The 24,408-nt window shown below is 39.7% G+C and overlaps 1 protein-coding gene across 1 annotated transcript; it reads right to left on the reverse strand.

The window, feature by feature from the left end:
* Positions 1 to 12,751: 12,751 nt before the first annotated feature.
* Positions 12,752 to 17,182, reverse strand: LOC148016632 (pentatricopeptide repeat-containing protein At2g03380, mitochondrial-like). Its single transcript, XM_087664286.1, has one exon. It carries the CDS (start codon positions 16,438 to 16,440, stop codon positions 13,012 to 13,014), a length of 3,429 nt encoding a protein of 1,142 aa, XP_087520412.1. The 5' UTR covers positions 16,441 to 17,182; the 3' UTR covers positions 12,752 to 13,011.
* Positions 17,183 to 24,408: the final 7,226 nt, after the last annotated feature.

Raw genomic sequence — 24,408 nt, forward strand, 5'->3', positions numbered from 1 at the left:
TAGTGCCTATAGCTAGTGTCACGCCCGTTTTAGGTTCCGACAATCATGTTGCTTTTGTAAAGAAAGCTAGGAAAGCTTTTCAAAAATGAACTACATTAAAAAAATAGCAAAACATTCCATAAAGAAAGCTCAGCTTAATAAAATCATATCTAAAATCTAATACTTCAATCTTATTTATATTAAAGATATTGCATCAAATAATTTAATAAGATTAAAGATTAATTATTTAGTTAACATTACTACTAAATAAGCTTAAACTTGTAATTTATAAATAAATTAATAATTTTAATAATATAAAACATTATGTAAATACACATAATCATGCATTACACCATTATACTTACTATATATTTTCATTTAAAGATTATCTAATGTTGTTCATTCTTTAAAAATAGTAATTTGTCTAATTTTTCTCAGTAATCTACTCACCATGACACTAAACATATTAGTTTCCTTCCATCTATTTACCAAGCTACTACTAGTGTTATATGCATCACTTACACATAACAAGTCATGATTATCTGGCAAATAGACAATGAAAATCTACAAACAAATAAATATAAAATCATCTTACTTGTGGAGTAGTCTTAATAACATCTATTGTATAATCTCATGGGTAAATTGATTCATATTATATTCTTAGTCTTATAAATCGATAGAAACTTACAAAATGACTAGTAAAGACCATTTTCCATAACAAGATTACCATGGTTTTATTCTCTTCATCTTTGGTTTCTCTCTCTCCAAAAAGAACTAGTTTTAATGTAGTTTCATAGGGAGCAATCATGTCCAATCCATTCATGCATTTTTTCCCACAACTTTTGAGGTCCCTACAATGCCAGAACACATGCATAATAGTCTTCTTCTCCCTCTTGAAAAGGGTGGAAAATGGTGGCACTTGCAAAGCCTTTCCTACTATTCCTTAGTTGGTAATTTGTTTTTCATCACCCTCCATAGCATGAAATTTTCTTAGATGGCATGGCTTTCCATACACCTATGATTCTGCTTAGCCATGTAATCTTTAAATGAGTCTATATAGTAAGCATAATGTATAATAGTATGTATTCACACACACACACACACACACACACACACACACACACACACACACACACACACACACACACACACACACACACACACACACACACACACACACACACACACACACACACACACACACACACACACACACACACACACACACACACACACACACACACACACACACACGATATTGTGTATTATTATAATTATTACTTTATTTGTGAATTATGAGTTTAAGCCTCTTTAGTGGTAATTTTCATTGATCCTTAGTACTATTAATTTATTTGATTTAATCTCTTTAATATAAATAATGCTAGAGTATTTGATTTGAAGCATGCTTTTATCAAAATAAGATTTCTTTATGGATTTTTTTTGCTATTTTATTTATGTCATCCATTTTTAGAAAGCTTTCCTAGAGTTTCTTTATAAAAGGAACATGATCTCATGCAAAATAGGATAACAAGGTAAAAACTTAGTTTGGTTGTTTCTCCCTGATCCCCAGAGCTAGAATTCAAAGCTTTTAGAGTCTTTTTTGGGGTTTTGATATGTTATGGATGCAATGATGATGTCAAAACATCATGATTTGGCATATAGAACTCTTTGTATTATCTACAACAAGCAACAAGGGCAAACTATCGTGAGCAAGAACATTGCCCTTATGTTTTCTCTTTTCCCCTGAAAAGAGTGTTTAAACATAACATCTTGAAAACATGAGCATCATAGAACTGTGCTATATATTTCAATTGGCTTTGCCAATATTTTATATGTTGACATATTTAGGCCCTTCTTATCTTGCATTAAAACTTTGATTTGCACACATCCATATTACCTCTCATAATGATATTTTATTCCTTAAAATGATTTTATTGTCTTGTTTCAAACGATGAGGCTCTTATGCTTACATGTTAGTAACACCTCACCCATAGACTTGATAGAAGAGATGCAAAACTCTACCCTTGTTGCACCAAACTAGTACTTTGAACAATGGCCACCATAGAACTTAAGGAATCATCCTATATTGTCATATCAAAATAGAAGTCTAGCAGCTATTAGTAATAAAATTTACTAGGTATGTCCATGTTCATAAAAATTGCAATCTTCCATGAATATTGTCCTTGTGGACAATCAATGAGAAGTCCTCTTGCAATATATTATGCTTGGGAATGGAAGCAGATATGTGTTGGCCCTTACCAATAGGCATTTATTTTTCATTTGTACGCTTGGCATGCAAACATATCAAGCTTTAACTTTTTGGAATGCTTTCTAATTATGCTCTTTTCTTAGCCTTAGCTCTTTGGTTCACGAAAGATTGAGAAAACATCCCCTCAAAAAAGATTTCTTGGGGGACTAGTTCCACAAATAAGTAACTATTTAATGCAAACTTAGTTTGTAATGGAGGATACACAATTTACAACCACACCAACAATCATATGTTTAACCTTGCAAATCTCCTATATCACTTGGGGAAAACTACAAATTGCTTTTGAATTATTCTCATACCCTTAGTTTTCAACATGTTCCTTAGCTATCAACCAAAATCATCCACCATAGGAAATTGATTTAAGAAGAAAACTATGAGTAACTTTTGAATTATTTTCGTATCCTTAGTTTTCAACATGTTTCTTAACCATTAATCGAAATCGTCCACTGTAGGAAGCCCACGTAAGAAGACCAACAAAACTTTTGGAATTTTGATTGTGACATGCATTGGTTCCTATCCCACCTCTACAACTTGATTAACCCCAAATTTAGGAAACATCTTAAATTCCATCAACATTTTACTTGCATTCCTTTATGGTTTTCTAACATGCAACTTTTGGTTAGTAAGTCCTTCATTGCAATAGTAAAAGTCATACATGGAAAAGCATAAGTCTGTACTAACATAAGGGCATTTAAATGTCGAACGTAATTATACATTGAGTAAAGCCTTGGTGGAGAAGGCACTAGGGCTAGAGCACAAAGTGGGAAGGAGGCAAAGTGCAAGTCGAGATCTAAAAGAGGCAGCCCATAAGGAAATCGGACACAAAGGAAGAAGTAGGAAGGGAAACAGTCAGAAGTGCAAGGGTGGCCTCAAAAGCTAAATCACAAGCAAAAGTGCATTTTTAAATGTAAGGCACCCCTAAAACTTTTGTAAAAGAGCTCCAGGCTCCCTCTTGTGCAAATTGTAAGGGTAGACAGGTGATAGAAAGGAAGCTAAGAAGATAGGAGGACAATAGGAAAGAGGGCCCCAGCCATGTAAAAAGGGGGATGGCCACCCAAAAGGGATTTAGGGTTTTGTATATAAATGCGAAAAGTGAATGAGAAGCTCATTCTTTGGTGTGTGGCAAAAGTGATCTCTTCTTCTTCTCTCCTTCTTGCTTGCTTGTGTATTCTTGAGAGAGGGAGTGTGAGAGTGTGAGGGAGTGATTGTGTGAGGATGAGGAATCAAAGAGAAGAAGCTCTCCATAATCTCCTCTCTTCTCTTCTTGTGTCTTGTGCATGGCTATGGAGGATGGAGCTTGAAGGTGGAGGCTTGAGGATGTGAGGGTCTATATGAGAAAGTGTCAAGGCAGCCAAGTTTACGAGATCCCAAAGATATAGGTCATGAGTTTACAACTGAAACATTATAGGAATTGAAAGTTGGTGCATAAGGGTTTCTTTTGCCTCCTGAAAGAGACTGTTTTATGTAGATGTTAGCTAGGCATGGAAAAGCATTTGCATTTCAACCAACTAAAATAGGTTGTGCGGATCCGAATGTTATCTCTCCTATGGTAATATTTATTGCCACATGTACCATGGAACTTGAGGCCTATTCCAATGCCTAAAGCTTACTTGCCAAAGCTAATGGATTTGCTAAATGAAAAGATTTGCATGAAGATCTTGAAGCCCTCTTCAGCCCCATACTCAAATCATTGGTTTATCCAAAAAGAATGGGGCTTTGAGATTTATTCAAGATATGCAGTTGGTCAATAAAGTGACCATAAGAAATGTGGGTGCAGGTCCTGTGGTTGATGAATTTGCAGAGGCTTTTGCAAGTAGAGCGATCTATTCTTTGGGTGATCTTTACTCAGGGTATGATCGGTTTCAACTTGTAGTTGAGAGTAGGGATATTACAACCACGAAGACTCCCTTGGGGTTAGTATGGATGTGTACTCTCCCATAGGGTGCAACAAACTCAGTGTGGCACACATAACAAATGTTATGAATCGTGTACCCTGGGATTTTATACCACAATTGAAAATGCCCTTCTTGGATGATGTTCCAATCAAAGGGTATGTAGTGGATGAAAAGAATGAAGAGGTGGATGCTCATGGGTGTAGATACTTTGTTGCAGACCATATTGTTGATTGTAAAAGGATTTTGACACATTTAGAAGAGGTGCATTTAACTCTTTTTGGACAAAAGTCATTCTTTGGAGTTGAAAAGGTTTTGATTGTTGGGCATCTGTGTGGGCCCTATGGGCAAAGACCATTACCAGTGAAAATAGATGGGATTGATAGAATGCAAGATGTATGCACGAATGTATCTGAGGTGTGTAGATTCTTGGGTGCATGTGTGTTCTATTTGATATGGATCCCTCACTTTGCACATATAGTTGATGCTCTATATCAGCTCTTGAGGAAAGGTCAGAGGTTTCATTGGGAACACAAGCATCAGAAAGCAATGAAGAAATTGAAGCGGTTCTTGAAATATGCTTCTACATTGAGAAAGTTTGATTATTCACATGGAAATCCTATCATTATTACTGCCAATCGAGATTGGATGGGCGATTGGGCAAGATGATGAGGAAGGGCAAAGATATGCAATTTGTAGTAAGGATATTGCTCACTTTGTGGAAACATGTATGACATGTCAAATGCATTCATCTATGAGAGATTGGGATGGATTAGAGATATCTCATGTTTTTCCATGAAGACTTGACTAATCAAGTGGAAGGGAGAGCTCTATGTACCAAGACAACAAATGCAATGTGTACTTTTCTCTTAGAAAAGATCTTTTGTAGGTATGGCTATGAGGAAAAATTTACAATAGATAGGGGTGAACTGGATGCAAATGAAGCCCACGATTTCTTTGCATGGTTGGGGATAAAGCTTGCTTTAACTTCAACTTATAGCCCTGAAGAAAATGGCAAAAGTGAAAGAGGTCACCCACCTATTGTGAAGGCATTGGCAAAAGCATGTGGAGAGAAGGTAAAAGAGTGGCCATGATATTGCTCCCTTATGCTTTGTGGGTTGACAGAACAACTCATAGTGCTGTTATAGGATATATGCCTATTGAATTGATGTATGGTCAAAAACTCTCATGACAATAGAAGAGATGATAGTCACATGGAGTGTGCTACCTTGGGAAGAGGAGTTGAATCGAGAGGAGTTGTTGGCCTTACGTATTAGACAGTTGGAAAGAAAGTCAGAAAACATAGAGGCAGCTATTGCAAAGTTAAGGGCAACAAGGATACAGAATAAGAAACGGTTTGAAAAAAGACATAGATTGAGGCCAAGAACCATACAAGATGGGGATTGGGTGCTGGTTTATGACAACTGTTTGGACAACCAACATAGTGCCATGCGTAAAGTCTCCAAACGATGGTTTGGACCCTATGTGGTAAGACATGTGTTTGACCATGCTACATATGCATATGGATGGGACAGCCGTAAAACTTCCAGTAGCAGTAAAAATAATCAAATTATTCAAGAGGTAGGAATCTACTGCCTATGAGTTGCCAGAACTAGAAGAAAATAGTGGCCGTGATATAAGGGCTAGCCAAGAAGATATGGAAGATGAAGAAGCAAGGATATGGTTGTAGAGGATGAGGAGGACTCAAAAGCTGGTGACACCTACTAGGACTTTGGCACATACTAGAGGATGTGCAGATTCAGAGGGGATGGATGTCATGCCGCTACGCGAACACAGTGTGAAAAACCCTAGAGTGCATCATCATCTAGCTTTCTTATTAATCTAGAGAGTCAATGCCATATTAGTCATTAGTGTTAGTGTCTATAGTATGGATAGTTCCAAAAAAATGGATTTTTGGACAAGTTTAACCTATTTTTGATATTTTGCATATTATTTCTTGTAAATAACCTAAAAAGGTATAGAAAACTTCTAGAATAGGGTGAGATGCAAAAAGTAAGTTGCTTTTCAGTCAGTTTTGGGAAATCTCATGCAAAAAGAGGGGCTTCTGAATCCTTGTGGTGCGATCATAGTTTTCAGGCAACAAATAGCACTCAAAATTGGGAAGAAAAAGAAAGAGCGATCCGGAAGAATTCTGAACAGGTGTTCTGAGGTTTTACCCCCCTTTCGAAGCCAAAAAAACCATCAAATTTGTCATCTGAGTAGCATAGACTCATGTCTACTCTTTTTCTTCTCTTCTATATCCTATTCTATACTTCCTTCTCTCTCTAATCCCCGATGGATACGACCTTTCGACTAAAACCCCTCCTACACTATCCTACCATTTTATCCCTCACACAAAGAGAGGTGGCCCTCCCTTACTATCAAAGATCCCGAAGGGGTGCAACTAACCGATCCAAGGGGAACTTTGCCCACCTCTCGATGATTTGGAGCTCATGTAGGGAGTCCATCCTACCATTTTATCCCTCACACAAATACTGCAAGTGGAGTTATTGAAGATTTGAAGACCTTAGCTAAAGAGCATCAAAACAGGGTACTCATTGATCATATTACAAGGATTACATGTGGATTTCAAATCCTTTTAGCCTTTAAGAGTAGGATACATGTACTACATAATTGCAAGTCAAATAGGACACTTGAGCATTTATTGAGAAATATTTTCACTCATCTACAAGTTCTATAGAGTATTCCAAATCTTATATAGGTTGCTTACAAGTTGCTATAGTGAAACAATGCACTAGGAGTCACTTTGGAGGTGATACCCACTCAATTTTAGATGTTGCAAGTTATTTCAAAGCTTAAACAGAGCTTTTATAGATCATTGCAAGTGGTGCATAGTACCCATAGGTCTTATCCAAGGTGCTACAGGGTTTTGAGACTTTACTTTGGACCTACAAGTGCTTGGAAGACCAAAACTATGAGTTTGTAGGGTGTTGGATAGTTCTTATAGTAGGAAAAGAATATTCTCAAAATACTTTGATCTAATTTTGAAGTGGTTCTTGACACCTCATCTCGAATAGCTACTCATCATCTTTGATTTGAATCAAAAAGTTTCTCATTTTGGGTATCGTGGTCAAAAGTTATAGCCATTTTTGTGATAGGGGGTCTATTTGGACTGCACTTTGACAGTGAGTAAAAATGACAAGAAATAAGGGAAAGAATAAAGAAAATGAAGATGTCTAGCAACAAATCAAGGAAGGATGTGATGCAATGCCTGAGACGCATCATGAAGATGAGGAATCATAAGAATATGGTGCATAGAGTACCTTGAATGCCACACTTTCTAAGCATGAGACTAGACATTCCATCAGACATATGGAGCTCGTTTCCAAGCTAAATCGTGGTTGAGTAGATGGTTCATTCTAATGCTCAAACCAAAGAAGTGATCGAGTATATGGCTTGTTCCACTAAGGATTCTTTAGAGAAATTTTTTGCTTCTAATAAAGAATCACTGGATAGGCTTAGTGCTCAAATATCTATGATTGTGGCAGCACAGATGGTAGATAAGGAAAGTAGGGATAAGAAATCATTTCACTCTTCAAATCCTAATCCACAACATGGTATCATTGGAAAGAAAGGCATACCACACACTACCTATGAGATAGAGGAGATATATTTTAGTGCCGATGAACCAATCTTAAGCATTCATGTGTCTAACCCTCTAGGAGCTCGAAGTCAGTCACCTATTCTTGAGGTAGATTCCAAACAAACTATCACATGATTGCTTCTAATCCTTCAACTCCTATTGGTAGCTACATGGACACCCTTCCCCAAGCTTCAAATGGGTAGAAAGGCTTTGTAGAAATAGAACTCCTTGAAAAGATAGTGTTGACTAAATATAGTGGTCATTTATCTTCACCATTAGATTTGGAGAAGTGAATATCCAAGCTAGAGTCTTACTTTGATATATTTCCTAGGTCTAATTATCAGAAGATCCATTTTTTACGCTTCACCTCGAGGGATTTGCTCATACATGGAGGACGTACATTAAAACAGAAAACCAACAAGTTGACAATTGGGAGGATTTCAAAGCGAAGATAGCTCAAGTGTTTGTGTCCCCCATAGAGAGAGAAATTGGCCAGGAGGTGGTATCAGTTGGACCAAGGAATCCTATCCATTAGAGAGTATACCAACCGATTCTTAAATCTTACCATGTATGTAGAGAGTGTGAGCGATGATGCAAATCTACATAAATACATCTATGGTTTGGAGCCTAGTCTATCAATCAATAACATGGCTCAGAAACCAACTACACTATTCCAAGCTATTGAGTTAGCTAAGAGGTATGCTCATAAGTACATGAAGGATATTCCTACTTATACCACTTTTGTGCAGCAAAGGGATTTAAATAGGTAGGGCAACTTTGGTGGCAATTTTGTGAATCTAGCACTTCAGTTGGCAACCCCAAAGTCCCCACCTATCCCACATTTAGTGCTTCAAGGTAGCAAAGCTCTTCAAAACCAGAAGTCAGCCATAAATTTGAGCCTAAGCAAGATGACAATAGACCAAAAAATAATTCAACCAATGGCGGGAAATTTATACCTATGGATCTCTTTAGAGAGCTAAAAGAGAAGGATCTATGTTTTAAGTGTGGTGAAAAGTATATAAGTGACCATGCATCCAAATGCACCTACAAGAATGCTAAGGCTAAAAATTACAACATGAATGTGCTTGAAGATGTGGATGAGGAAGAAATTAAGAATCAAACTATGGGTGCACATGTTGAATTTAAGGATCATGATGAGGATCTTGAGCAAGATCAATTCGATGACCTAGCAGAACTGGCTTTTCATTTGACCCAAGCGGGCATATACCATTTGATCCGAGTGGACTGATCTACATACTATTGTCATACACTTTGTTCTATCTCCATGGATGCTTAGACATGTAATAGGAGCCCTAATACACTCCATATGAAGGGTACCATTCAGAGAAACGATATGTTTATCCTGATAGACAATGGCAATACACATAGTTTTGTAAATAAGTCAATTCTTGACAAGTTGCATTGTCTCCCCACTAATTTAGCCCATAAAGGTTCAAGTAGCCAATGGTGAAGAGAAAATCAACACCCAAATGTGTATGAGGAAGGTATTTGATGTGTTAAGACACCATAGAGACTATTTGCTAAGAGACCAAGTGCTCATTCATACAAATAGAGGTGGAGTACTTAGACCATATTGTTAGTGAGAAAGGAATCTAGGCTGGCCTTAAGAAGGTGCAATGTCACAAATTGGCCAACACGTGCAAACATTGCTTCTCTTAAAGGATTTATTGGTCTATTATCATCCTACTGCAAGTTCATAAAGCATTATATAACTATAGCATCTCCTTTGACTGATATATTAAAGAAAGAAGCTTCCCTTTGGGATGCCATTACAAATAGAAGTTTCAATCAATTAAAGAAACCCCTCACTTCTACTCCTATCTTAGTATGCCTAGACTTCTTTGAGGAGTTTACTATACAGTGTGATATTAGTGGCAAAGACATAGGGGCTATATTGTTACAAAAGCATGGTGTCATTACCTTTGAGAGTCACAAGCTCACAAATAAAGAGATGGCTATGAATATGTATAACCAAGAGATGTTGGTTATACTCCATGCAATCAAGAAGTGACACCATTACTTGTATGGTAGCCAATTTATGGTTAAGAGTAATCACAGGGTCCTTAAGTACTTCCTTACCCAGTCAAATCTCACTCCTAAGCAATGTAGGTGGGTGGCTACCCTATAAAACTATGATTTTAACATCACACATATATGGACCAAGGATAATGTAGTGGTTGATTCTCTTTCTAGGATGTGGGCATGTAAAGTTTCAGCCATGATTAAGTTACATAATGACTTGATTGAAGAGCTCAGCCATACATTTCAAAAATTACAACAAGGATTAATGGAGGAAAACTTATATTTTCAGCTTACGAATGGCCTCATTGGGCTCAATGGTAGGATTATTATTTCCTCTACTTCTTAATTTGAGCTAAATATTATAGAGAGGATATATTCTTTGCCCACATCTAGGACACTTATGTGTGTTCAAGTCCTATGATAAAATCAGCAAAAGCTTTCACTGGAAGGGATTGTGGAAAGATATTAAGGATTATGTCATAAAGTGCATTCCATACCAATAGAATAAGGACATCACTCATAAGCCAGGTGGTTTGTTGCAACCATTGCCAATTTTGAAGAAAAGTGAATGCATATAACTATGGCTTGTATTACTGGCTTGTGTATGACTAAAAAGGAATGGAATAGTATCTATGTGGTGGTGAATAGACTCATAAAGGTAGCCCATTTTATTCCCATGAAGACGCAGTTCACTTTATCACAAGTGGCTAGTCAAATCATGTAGCATATATTTAAGTTACATAGATTACTGCAAATGATTGTGCATGACAAGGACACAGAGTTCATGAGTAACTTTTAGTAGGCGATATTCAACTCCATGGGTACTAAGTTAGCTCCCTTTACAACTTATCATTTGCAAACCAATGGCCAAATAGAAAGGGTCAATAAATTGTTAGAGACCTACCTTAGACATTTCTGTCATTTATGCAGCATGCATGGGACTCCTGGTTACACTTGGTTGAGTTTGCTTATAATAATTCTACCCATGCCAATATTGGAGTTTCTTCCTTTGAGGCCTTGTATAGCTATAAAGTGCCCCTTCCCATAGTTCTTTTCAGTTAGAAGATAACCCTTATGGAAAAGAAAAATTAGAGAGGATGCAAACTCTTCTTCAATAGTCCAAAGTGAATCTTAGGAAAGCCCAAGAGCAGATGAAGATGTATATTGACGAGAAGAGGCATCCTATGGAGCTTCAAGAAGGAGAGTTAGTTTTGTTAAAAGTACCCAAGTCTCATTACTCTATCTTGAAAGATGGTTCCAGCAACAAACTTGCTCACAAGTTTGGACCATAGATGATATTAAAGCACATAGGAGACTTGGCATACAAATTGGAACTACTATCTTTCACTAAGATTCATAATGTATTTCACATCAATTAGTTCAAACCATTTTATGGCACCCAGGTTGATACAGTAGATGAGCTACCTACCGTCGATGATCTCATACAATACATCCCAAAGGAGATCATAGAACAGCATGAGAAGAAGCTTCACTCCAAATCTATCATTGAGTACTTGATTAAGTGGAGAGGATTGCCACCCAAGGAAGCTTCTTGGAGTCCTGATTCTATTTTAGATGAGTTTTCTTATCTGCAGAATGCTTTAGTGGGGTTGAAGCATAGCTCCGGTTGGGCCAGAATGATTACAGATATGACCTAGCCATCAATTTGTTTTAGAACAAATTTTATTATTACCAATTTTTTGCAGAGTGCCACCTATATAGGCCAAAATACTCTTTGAGAGATATTGACATGTGGCACGTCCCGTTTGGATTACTCTATGAGTTATGGCAGTTTTTGTCCAGCATGGCCTGTTCTTACAGAAAGCTATCTATTGACTGCAATGAATTTTTCTTGAAGATTTAAGGACTCGAGCTCTCTTTTGAAGAAATCTAGATGCTATCCATTGTAGAGACTTCTATATGTGTCTTCATCGCAGTCAAAGATTTGATTTTTCTCATTCATTTCCCATTATTTGTACGACTATAAACAGAGTAGTACTTTGTTTTTCCCATAGTCTCAGCCATTGTAATAATTTCCCAATTTTGTTTTTGTGGGCAAAAACCTTCAAGAAGGGTTGGATTGTAAGTAGCTAGGAAGAGACATTGTTTTAGATAGTTGATTAAATGATACTATGTCACATTGGCATAGGTATATAAGATCTTGAGACTTGTAAATTTTCACTAATTCATTAATACAGATTACAATCTCATCTTACCTTCTCTCACAATTTCCATGACTTCTCTTACCTCTCTTCTATCTTTCTAATCTCTCTCCTTGTCAATTATTCTCTCTTTTGCACTCTCCTCTCACCTCTAAGTCCTATTCTTGACATCAACACTACAATGACCAAGTGATTCTTCTTTGAAAAAATATATCTGGTTAACCTCAATGATCCACTTTTAGACTTGATAAGGGATGATTCAACTGAAGCTAACTTTTTTGCTCAAACCCTCTCTTCCTTTTTGAAGCAAAATCTTAAGAGAACCATTGCTTTTTGGAATCAAAGTAGCACTAGGAACTCTTTGAAACCATAAGGGCGATGCTCTAGTGCATGCCAATGCACACTTTCGCTTAGGGAAAGAGAGTTCCTAATACTTCAACTTTTACACCTCTAGCTGGAAAAGTAGTGCCTAGAAGTGTGGCTGCAAAATGAAGTCCTTTTTTAAATTAGTATACAACAACTTGAAAACTATGTATAAACCATTGCCTTATGATTAATACTAATAATTGCTGAAGAAATCCATCCTAGCCTCTTGGTTGAAAGGGTGAAAAGTATAATAAAGCATGTTTGGTTGAAGAATGCATTGCCTGTTAGGGCATTTGCTATTACAAAGACAATGACAAGCTAATTCTTCTTTGAAAATTTACCCCTAGTTAACTTGAGTTAGGTGGTCTATTTTCAGAAAGAATGCTAATTACAAAAGGACAATGTTCTTGTGCATGCTCGTGCACCCCAGTCTATACTCATTTTGATGCTGACAACCTCAACTTCATATATAAAAACCTTTAACTTAAAATTTTTAAGAGATTTTTGAATCAAAATTACATGTATTTGCCATTTTTTAAAACTCAATTTTTTATAAAGTTCAAGGTTTTAAACATTCTTCTTTGAACTTTGAAGGTCTTTTTGAAATTTTTGCAACTCATTTTAAACCTTGCTTCTTCATGAACACTGCTCGGTTTTTAGGTATTAATATGCTTCTGGCTGCAAAGCAATCTTGTCTTACAGGGCAACTACATCCTGGCTCAATTTTTCCACCTTAACTACAAGCTCTTGAAGGCTTGCATCAACATAAAGATTTGACATCAAAACATAGGCAGTAGAGTCCTCTGGCTCTATACTCAAAGCATGACTGAAAGCTCTTTCCCCCAATTCAACACTCCCATGCGTGCAACATGCCCCCAATGCACACAACCAGACACCCAAATCAGGTTTTACCGGCATTCTCAGCAGCACATTCTGCATCCTCCTTAAGTCTCCTGCACGACCAAACAGATCTACCATGACTGCATAATGCCTGGAGTTTAGAATAATGCCATACTCCCTGCTTAGACAAGCAAAAAATTCCATGCCTTCACTTACAAGCCCAGCATGACTGCAAGCAGAAAGGAGTGAAAGTAAAGAAACTTCATCAACTTTTAAACCTGCTAGCTGCATTTCCTGAAACATTTGCAGACTCACTACAGTGTTGCCTTCTTGTGCATGTCCTGAAATGCAAGTGGTCCATGCTGCAACATCAGCTCGAGGAAAAGAATCAAGAACAGTCTGACCTTCTACCATACTTGCACAGCCTCCATACGCAAGAATGAATGCACTTGCAAGAGGTGGGTTACACTCATGACCTGCAAAGATAGAGGCAAAGTGAAGATGCCTGCAAATGTCTATGGATCCTGTTTCCCTACAGGCTTGCAGAATACACAAGACTATAATATCATCCAAGGTCACATTGCCCTCTTGCATTTCTCTGTATAACATTATGGCTTTCTCCACTAGCCCCTTGTTAAGATATACTAGCAGCATTGAGGTCCATAATCCTATGTCAGGTCGTGGCAATCCCGCAAATACATTCTCTGCTTCCACAATACTTCCAAGCTTACCATACAAGCTAATGAGAGTGCTACCAACAAAAGTATCTGAAGTCAGACCTGTACGCCAAATATCTGCATGTAGTGCGCTTACGATATCTGAAAGGAGTTGTTTGTTCAGTTGACCTTTGAAGTCATGAGCCTCTTTCACTATAAGGAGACCACATGCTTGAAGAGTGGTCACAAATGCTGGCTGATATGTGTGAAATCCTTCCTCCTGCATCTGTCTGTACAACAGCAAAGCCTTCTCCCCCTGGCCTTGCTTAACATACGCTGAAAGCATTGTGATGTAAGACGGGGCATCACAGTGGGACAACTGGTTAAGCACGCGCTCTGCTTCCACGATCCTTCCAAACTTGCAGTACATGTCAACCAGGTGACTGCCAACATAGTTGTCTGAGCTAAACCCACAGCTCCAAGCATCCGAATGCAAAGCCTGGCCAATTTCCAGAAACGTCATGTTGGTTTTCTGCACTTCTTCCCTCTCTCCAAGCTCCCCACATGTTTGAATGACAATTCCAAGTGTTTGCCGGTCTGGACTGGCACCTTCCTCTTGCATCTGTCTATACAACTGCAAAGCTTTCTCTAATTCTGTGCTGTCAATGTATGCTGATAGCATTGCAGTCCATGACACAATGTCATGCTCTTGTAACTGCTCAAAGACATTTTCTGCTTCTTCAATATTCCCGTACTTCCCATACATGGTCACTAGAGTGCTACCAAGGAAAGCATCTGATCTGAAGCCCATTCTCCAAGCATCAGCATGTAATGCCTTCACTACTTCCAAGAATCCAATATCTATTCCTTCTCTGTTTGCAAAATGATGATTATCTTCATCAACACATTCTTCCATGTTTATACCAGCACAACATGCTTGAAGAGCAAGCACAAACAATTGCTGGCTCGAATTCACCCCTTCCTCTTGCATTTGCCTGTAGAACTGCAAAGCTCTCTCTCCTTTATCCTGCTTGACATAAACTGCCATCATTGCATTCAATGACACAATATCAGGTATACACAACCCAGTAAATATATTCTCTGCTTCCTCTATGTGGCCATATTTGCCATACAGACTCATGAGGGTACTCCCAACAAAAACATTTGAAGCAAAACCCTTCCTCTGGGCATCGGTGTGTAATGCTTGTACAAGTTCCAGAGATTGGATTTCTCCTGACATACCTTGTCCTTTCAATAAACCATCATTACAAGCTGTAAGAATGACAACAAAGGTCTGGTGATTAGAACTCACTCCTTCTTCATGCATTTGCCTGTAGAGCTGCAGTGCCTTGCCACTTTGGCCATTCTCAACATAAACTGCAAGCAATGTATTCCATTTCACAATGTCATGCTGAGAGAATGCATCAAACACAATCTCAGCTTCAATAACACTCTCACCTTTGCCATACATTGTTATAAGAGAACTGCAAATAAAACTATTTGCAGTAAAGCCATTTCTTCGAACACAAAAATGTAGCGCCCTTCCAATGTCCAAGGATGCCCATCTCATTAGTTGCCCCTGTACACTGACATTATCTTCTGCCTCTACCAGTACTTTACATGCATGAAGAGTTATTGCATATGTCTGTTCATCTAAGATAACTCTTTCCTCTTCCAATTGTCTGTACAACAGAAGAACCTTTCTTCCTTCTCCTTGCTCAATGTATGCTGAAAGCATTGCATTGCAAGACACAGTATCACGCTGAAGTAAGCTATTGAAAACCTTCTCTGCTTCCTCAATATACCCACACTTGCAGTACATACTTACAAGTGCACACCCCACAAACACATCTGAATCAAGGCCTCTCTTTTGCACATCACTATACAATCTCTCTGCCTCTAAGAGATTGAGGGTACCAGCACATGCTTTGAAAAGGCTGACAAAAGTGTATTCATTTGGTTCTAGCCCCTCCGCTTGCATGCAACGATGAATTTCCAATGCTTCGTGACCTCTTCCACATTTGGCATAAGCTGAAATTAAGACTGTGCAGGAAAATGTTGAACGAATAGGCAAGTCACTCAATATGTTGTGTGCATCATCAAGTGCATCACACTTGACAAATGTATCCACCAGATGGTCACCGAGCAACACAGAAAACTGCCACTTATGCTGGATTAAATGTGCATGGATTCTCCTAACATTGTCAAGGGCCTTGGCCTTGCGGCACACCTTCAACAGGGAGAGGTATGCATTCTCAGGCAGTACGTTCCCAAGCTGCACCATGCGACACAAAATGGCAAGAGACTGATCCAATTTTCCTGTACCACTTAGAAGTTCCTTGCCATCCAGAATCTCAACGCATCCAATTCCCTGCTGCCAGGAGGGGGGCACACCGGAAGTGAGAGCGGGGAGGCAGGGATCCACCCAACATGACTTGTAAAGTCTGTCCAACCAGAGGGCCGTGCATGAGGTCCTGTGCTTGAAGTCTGGTTGCAGCTGCCTTGGCTTGTGGGCCCTGTTGTCCCACCATTCCCAAGGGCAGGAGAACAGACTCTCCCATAGCTGCTTCTGTCTGAGCTGGTGTGCAGGTTGCGAACACGGAGATCGTGCCGCCCTGCAACCAGACATAATAGCTGCTCCTTCATAGCAGCAGCGCAGCAAGCACAAGGGGACAACATCATGCAACCCTAAATTCACAAACACAGGCGAGAATTAATCACCATCACAATTGGCATCATGCCAGTTCAGTCTCATTTGCCCTCTAAGAAGGCCTCCCCTTAGAGTAAAAGGAGAAGAGGCCTCATGATGCGCAGGCTGCAACAGCTGGTACACGTGCAGAGGAAGATGATTCTTCTTCTTCTTCGTCTTCTTCTTTCTATTCACACCTTCTACAATTTGTCTTGCAACCCGACAGACCAACTACAGTGGATGTATCATTCCAATCTTCGCTAGATCAGTAAGGTAACTGTAACCTGGCAATGTGCTGATAGTCGCTGTTGATAATCAGCAAGTGAAGCTCTGAAACTGCGGGTGGCCTACTGCGTACTCAGTGACTTCTTTCTGCTCTTTGCAGAGTGTCTTCTTCCTTCTTTTGTACGTTCATAGAAGGACGACTAATTGTGTGGCACTTAGTCCTTTTGGAGAGCAGATCTTCTTCTTCTTCTTTCGTAACTTGGTCAGTGGCAGCGACAACTCGCCGATGGCTTTCCCTGTTATTGCTGATTAACAGCAGGTCGCTGATGTTGTAATTGGAGAGCAGGAGATCTGGTTGCAACAGCGCGTAGCAGGCCACTGTCCAAACCGGTATGTTAGCATTGCTCAATGGTAACAGTGACAAAGTTCTTTTTACTAAAATTAGTTCTAGTCACCCAGCAGCGTTTAGACCGGCCCGTAAGGCAAGTCACGTTCAATTCTTAAGGATGAAGGATGAAGGACTAGTGGATTCTAGCTTTACCATCATGCCCACACTTTGCACGGGTCGTAAACTCGCAAAGCTCATGGTGCTTCACTTTATTTGTTTACTCACAAAAAAAAAAGTGTTTCACACACTAATATCTTTCTACAATGCTAGAAAACACTCGCACAATTAAAAAAATGGGTCAACCCAATCCCATTGCTACACATTGTATGGATATGTAAGACATGTGGTATTCATTATACATGTCAAATAGATATGCAAGCCATGATAACACAATAAAGGCTTAGAATATCATGCAATCAAGATGCTGTGGGAGCTTTCGCTCGATTGCCAAGACTCACAAACTGCTTATTGCTCAAGCGTTTCAAACCGAATGCTAATAGCTACCTCTCACATAGACGTACGCGCTCTCAAGCCTACGAGTGTAGTGAACTTACCTCAATGCCCGATCGAGTACCCTCCTTTTTCAAGCACAGTAGCTCCACAATCCGAGATGCAAGCTCAAGCAACCTCAATCCTCCGCCTTCAAGTTCCATGCTCCATAGCCAGGCGCGAGACAAGAGAGGAGAAGATAGAGAGCTTCTTCACCATGGTCCCTCACCCTTAGATACACTCACTCCCTCACACTCCCTCTCTTAAGCACGAGCACAAGCAAGCAAGCAAGAAGAAGAGAAGAAGAAGAAGAGAGCCACTTTTGCCACACATCAAGAATGAGCTTCTCTTTTCACTTTTTGGCTTTTATACATGCCCTCATCCCTTTGGGCATCCATCCCTTTTTTTATATGACCGGCCATCTTACCCAGGTCCTCTTTTTCCATTCCCCTCTATTTACATTATGCCTCCATCTACTCTTTACAACTTGCATAGGAGGGAGCCTGGCATTCTTTTACAAAAATTTGGGAGCACCTTTACATTTTTTAAATGTGTCTTTGCCTTTGCCTCGACTTTCAAGGTTGCTCTTGCTCTTTTGGTCTTTTTTCCTCTTATCCTTCTATCGGGCTACCTTTTTTCACTTAGCTTTCCATTTTGAATTTTTTGAATTTTCTCAAAATTTCTTTGCTTCCTCTTTCTCTATCTTGTATTGGGATTAATATTACCCCCATTCTAGTCGAGTGCCAGTCCCATGGCAATTCTGGGACTTTGTTGATGAAGGCCGGGATGATTGAAGGGTGGTTATGTGACTTTATGATAGGGCCTTTATGGGGATTGGACTTGGGAGAGAAGCATGTTGAAATGGTTGAGGTTGTGGAGACCGAGGATATATTGAATGGGTGACGGGGGCTTGTGAAGTCGGTGGTTAGGCACGTGTTATCAGATTCACCTAAAAAAGAAAAGAGAGTGTATTACTTGGGGGTGTACTTACCTCATCGTGCCATGCATTATGTCAGTGTCAGTGGAACTAGAACCGTAGGCAAGCCTGGGGTGTTGTTCCACACTTGAGAACCTAGTTTGTGTATAGGAAAGGTGCGGTGAGTGTAGCTTAGGGAGATAGGTGACCTCCCTAGGTGTGTCCTACCCTTGATGTGCCCTAAGTGTGAAGTGGGGGCAAAAGGGCTAGGGGTTAGGAATGAAGTCAGCCAACCAAGGCCATCGGACGTGCCTAACTTGAGGATCCCTAGGTGCAATAACTATGGCATTCATAAAGTGAGGTGTGTTTTTCTACTTTCCATTTGATTTTCTTTTATTTCCTTGCTCTTATATTTCCTTTTTCTCTTTTTCTTTTTCTTGTTTCATTTTTCTTTCCTTTTTTACTTTTTCTCTCTTTTGTTTGTTCTCTCTCTCTCTCTCTCTCTCTCTCTCTCTCTCTCTCTCTCTCTCTCTCATGTGCACAAGAAACTAGTCCTCGTGTTCATGGTTGTGAGAGAAGGAGGCTGGGGGCTTAAGCAATTTACTAAGGAAGTTTCTACCCTACGTATAGTCCTTTAGCTTCATATGTGCATTCAAAGGGGTTGTTGATAAAAATGAATGACTACACCTAGTAAATTGATTGTCATTCATGTCCTCTAGTAAGACCATGCAAAAGGATGGGAGGAGGGTGGCTCTCATCATGAGCCTAGCCATAGTGTAGCTATCTATGCCGGCATTTAAATTAAAAAATAAGGGTGATAGGCAGTATTTGTGAGAGATAGGTGTTGAGATATCGAGCTCCACTCGTGATATGCCAGGGTGACCGTTGTGCATTTATGTCACCGACTTGTTAGTTGCAGATGCGATTGGTATACCGCCCATGAATAATAGCTAGATGACAACTATCCTCATCTACTCTAGTTTGTGGCTCAGTTAGTATGCCACCTTAGTTAGTTGAGTTTGGTTTGAGACCCATATATAGGGTTCTTCTATTTCTATGTATGAGAGTTCCTTTTGGCTTACACAGCTAAGAAGAGGAAAACTGTTTTTAGCCTCCACCTTTGTGTGTATTCCCCCATTGTGCAAGCAAGAAAGCTACAAGTGAGACTCCTTCCTTCTCTCCCACAATCTTGACATGGTATCAGAGCCTTGTTCGTGGTAAGGAGCTCAAGAAAGCAAACCAAGTTTGCGGTGTTCTGGTAAGAGGACAAGTGTTGCTTTCATTTTTCTGTTTGGGAGCAAGTCTCTGCAGGTAGCACAGCCGAAAAGTGCAAGAGTACATTGTCTCAGATTGAGACGCCCTTCGCGGTGTAGCAAGAGGGCAGTATTTGAGGTCATTTCGTGGCCTATTTTGGAGGCGGAAGTTTTCTGCACGCACTCAAAAAAAGGCCCTATTTTATGCTGTGCGACCACTGTTCTACAGGTCGGTGAAAAGTTACCGTAGAAATTGCATTGTATGCCTATGCGCAGAGACATTAGGAGTTACAGAATCATCCTTGTTGCCTGTTGATGCAAAATCGTTACTAGGAAGTGATTGTGTGGTCAAATACCACTTTCGTTAGTTTTGCAGATTTGCCCTTGTGAGGCTGAAGCTATGGTCTTTGCAGTGACAGAATTTTTTGCGGTGTTCTGTAATGGCGTCTGATTCTCTTTCACAGATTGTCACTGAAAAGCTTGACAAGAACAACTTCCAAGCATGGAAGTTTAGAATGACGAATTTCCTTATGGGAAAAGGATATTGGAAATTCATTGCAGAAAATGAAGAAGAACCAGTTCTTCCTGATGTTCTCAATCAACAATAAATGCAGGCATTTAAAGCATGGCATGAGAGAGCCAGAAAAGTTATGTACTGGCTGTCTATCAGCATTTCAGACTCTATGATTGTGCATATTCAAGATGCAAGTACGCCAAAGGAGGCATGGGATACTTTGTCAAAAATGTATAGCACAAATACGCAAGCTAGGAAAATGCAGCTCAAGCAAGAGTTGCACAATGTGCAAAGAGAAAGTATGAGCATCAATGACTACCGCATGAAGGTGAAGAAGATTGCAGATGCACTTGCTTCCATTGGGTTGCCAGTGGAAGATGATGATTTAGTTTCTGTGACCTTGAATGGTCTAGGAAAGGATTATGCACAGTTCCGAACATCCATTTCCGTCCGTGAAAGATTTCTTGATTTTGAGGAGTTGATTGCTCTTCTAATTTTTGAGGAGTAGAGAAATGGTGGTGCATCTTCTTCAGGAGGAACTTCAAAAGAAGTTGTCTTCTACTCAAATGCTGGAAGAGGTAGAGGCAAAGGTAAAGGAGGCCGATCTGGACGCTGTGGTAGAAATCAGAATATGCAGCAAACTCAAGAAAACCAGTCCTATGGAGGAGGACGTGGTAACTCTAGAGGCAGGGGGAGCCAAAGAGGTCATGATGGATGGCAAAGAAGCCAAAATGCAAACATCAATGTTGAATGCTACTACTGTGGTAAAATGGGTCATATGGCTAAAGACTGCTATAAAAAGCAGAATGACATCATGAATGTAAAATTGCAACAAGGGAATTATGCATCTTCTAGTAGACAGGGTGATGACAGAAATGAGCATTTGTTTATGGTGCAGCACATGAACAATTCTGTGATAAGTGCAGAAGAAAGCAATGAAGTGTGGTATGTTGACTTAGGTGTGTCAAACCACATGACATGTCATGCAGAATGGATGCAGGATGCAAGAAAATGGAAAAACTAGGATTTGTGGAGACTGGTGATGATACTGCACATCCTATTGTACAGATTGGAAAAATTCATTTGTCTATGCAGGATAGGAAAAAGAAATACCTATCGGATGTATTTCATGTCCCGAATATCACCAAGAACTTGGTTTCTATTGGTCAAATGGTTGAGCAGGGCTTGCAGGTCAGATTTAATCCGTTTGCACATGGGACCGGTGTAGTTGCAGATATTGATATCTGGCATAAACGCATTGGTCATGTTAATGTATAGCGACTTAAATCAATGCAGGCCCAAAATATTATTATAGGATTGCCTAAATTCAAGGTTGCAGAAATACATAAGGTATGTGAAACCTGTCAATTTGGAAAACAGGCAAGGAAACTATTTCCTAGACATGTTCAAGAGAGTAAGAAGCCATTAGAATTAATCCACTCTGATGTGTGGACTACTAAAGTTGCATCTCTTGGAGGCTGTCATTATTTTGTCACTTTTATTGATGACTATAGCAGAAAAGTTTGGGTGTATTTTATGAAAAAGAAAAGTGAAGTTTTTGGGCATTTCAAAACTCTTAAAGCTATGGTTGAAAAAGAAACAGGCCTGTAAATAAAATGCCTAAGGTCAGATGGAGGGGGAGAGTACATCTCAAATGAGTTTGCAAGGTTCTTGCAGGAGCATGGCATAAAGCAGCAATATTCATGCAGTCATACCCCACAACAAAATGGAATTGCAGAAAGAAAAAACAGGCATATTGGAGAGGTATCTCGTGCCATGCTCAACGAAAAAGACTTGCCAGATTTTTACTGGGCTGAAGCAGTTGCTACAGCAGTCTACATAATGAACAGAACTCCCACTGCAGCAATACATGGCATGACTCCAGAGGAGAGTATACTGGTAGGAAACCAGATATTTCTCATTTGAAAATTTTTGGTTGCATTGCCTATGTTCATGTGCCAGATGAGTTGAGATCCAAGTTGGATCCAAAAGCTGAGAAGTGCATCTTTATTGGTTACTCTCTGCAGCAAAAAGGGTATAGATGCTATAACCCTTCTACTCGTAAGTTTACAGTGAGCAAAGATGTTGTTTTTGATGAGATAAGTAGCTGGTATAAACCAGTAAATGTGATTGATAATGTAGATGCACAAAATGGTAATGCTGCACACAATTCACAACAGCAGTCACAAGATATTAGTGGACCTGGAGCGTTCTCTAGCAGTGGTTCACATTCTTCGCCATGGACAGGCAGATTGAGATCAGGAGAATCTTCTCAAAGCAATGCAGATAGTGGTATGCAGGTATCACAAAAAGGAAAAGAGAAGGTAGATCAGCCCATGTTTGATATGAATGCAGGTCACTCTTATGTGGATGGTGAATCCAGTAGCTCAGAACAGAGCATTGATGATGAGTTGGATATTCCTTCTGTTGTTACACCTGGAGTAAGGAAGACCAGGGATGTTCTGAGAGCATCTGGAAGTGAGCCTACTTTGCGCAGGTCTACCAGAGCTAGGTATCCTCTGGATAGGTTGAAATATGATGGATTTATAGTCATTCACTATGCCTATATAGTCAAAGTGATACAGGAACCAGAACTCACTTCTTTTGAGTAAGCCATGGGAAAAGAAAAATGAGAGAAAGCCATGGATGAAGAAATGGATGCTTTGGAAGCAAATGCTACATGGGAATTGGTACCTTTGCCTAAAGATAAGAATGCAATTGGTTGTAAGTGGGTTTATAAGGTGAAGCACAATGCAGATGGCTCTGTGAACAGATACAAGGCAAGATTAGTAGTCAAGGGGTATGCACAAACATATGGCATTGATTATGAAGAAACATTCAGTCCAGTCGCAAGGATGGCAATCGTAAGAGCAATCATTGCTATGGCTGCATCAAAGGGATGGTCTTTACATCAGATGGATGTAAAGAATGCCTTCTTGCATGGTGATTTGCAAGAAGAGGTCTATATGGAGCAGCCACCAGGTTATGTGCATGCTGTTCATCCTGAGTTTGTCTGCAGGTTGAAGAAAGCCTTGTATGGCTTGAAGCAAGCACCTAGAGCATGGTCTGACAAGATAGGATAGTATCTTGTCACTATTGGCTTTTAGATTTCCAAGGCAGATTTCTCACTTTATGTGAGAAAAATAGAGAAAGGTATTATGCTGCTTGCCATTTATGTTGATGATTTGATTATCACAGGTGATAGTGATGAAGATATCCTTCATGTGAAAATGCTATTGAAGCAGAAATTTGAGATGAAGGATTTGGGAGAGCTGCGTTATTTCTTGGGCATTGAGGTGATTAGATCACCAAGTGGGATATGGCTCTTGCAGAGGTAGTATGGATTGGACATGCTGTCCAAATATGGGATGACAGGCTGTAAGCCTATTTCAGTTCCTTTGGAGCAGAATGTGAAGTTGAGCGCAGATGCAGGTGAGCTTCTCGATGGTAAGTCAGTTTATGCAGGCTCCAAGGAACCACATTTGGATGCGGCTAGACGCATACTCAGGTATGTGAAGTCCACATTGCAGTATGGACTATTTTATGAGACTGGGGTTCAGATACAGTTGCATGGATACACTGATGCTGATTGGGCTGGTAGTATTTCTGATAGATAATCTACTAGTGGATATGTGTTCTCTTTTGGGAGTGCTGCAGTCATTTGGAGCAGCAAGAAACAACCTACAGTTGCCTTGTCCAGCACAGAGGCTGAGTACAGGGGTGCAACAATGGCTGCATGTGAGGTAGCTTGGTTGCATAAGCTACTTTATGATATGCATCAGCCTACAGATGGGCCAGTTGTCATTTATTGTGACAACATGAGTAGTATATACTTGGCAAATAATCCAGTCTATCATGCTAGAACAAAGCACATTGAGATGCATTATCACTATGTGAGGGAGAGGGTTTTACTAGGTCTTATTGATCTAATTTATGTCAACACAGAGGATCAGGTAGGTGACATATTTACGAAGGCATTGGGTGCAGAGAAGCTGCGCAGGTTCAGAGACCTGCTTGGTGTGCAGGAATTGGGATTGAGCTCGAGGGGGAGTGTTGATATATCGAGCTCCACTCGTGATATGCCAGGGTGACCGTTGTGCATTTATGTCACCGACTTGTTAGT

Source organism: Lygodium microphyllum, chromosome 23 (genome assembly GCF_053477565.2).
Source record: "Lygodium microphyllum isolate KBCC chromosome 23, Lygodium_microphyllum_v1.1.10, whole genome shotgun sequence".
Classification (NCBI taxonomy): Eukaryota; Viridiplantae; Streptophyta; class Polypodiopsida; order Schizaeales; family Lygodiaceae; genus Lygodium; species Lygodium microphyllum.

Bases quoted from the DNA above. Each gene is read 5' to 3' on its own strand.
- LOC148016632 (XM_087664286.1), bottom strand. From the start codon at position 16,440: ATGTCTGGTTGCAGGGCGGCACGATCTCCGTGTTCGCAACCTGCACAC.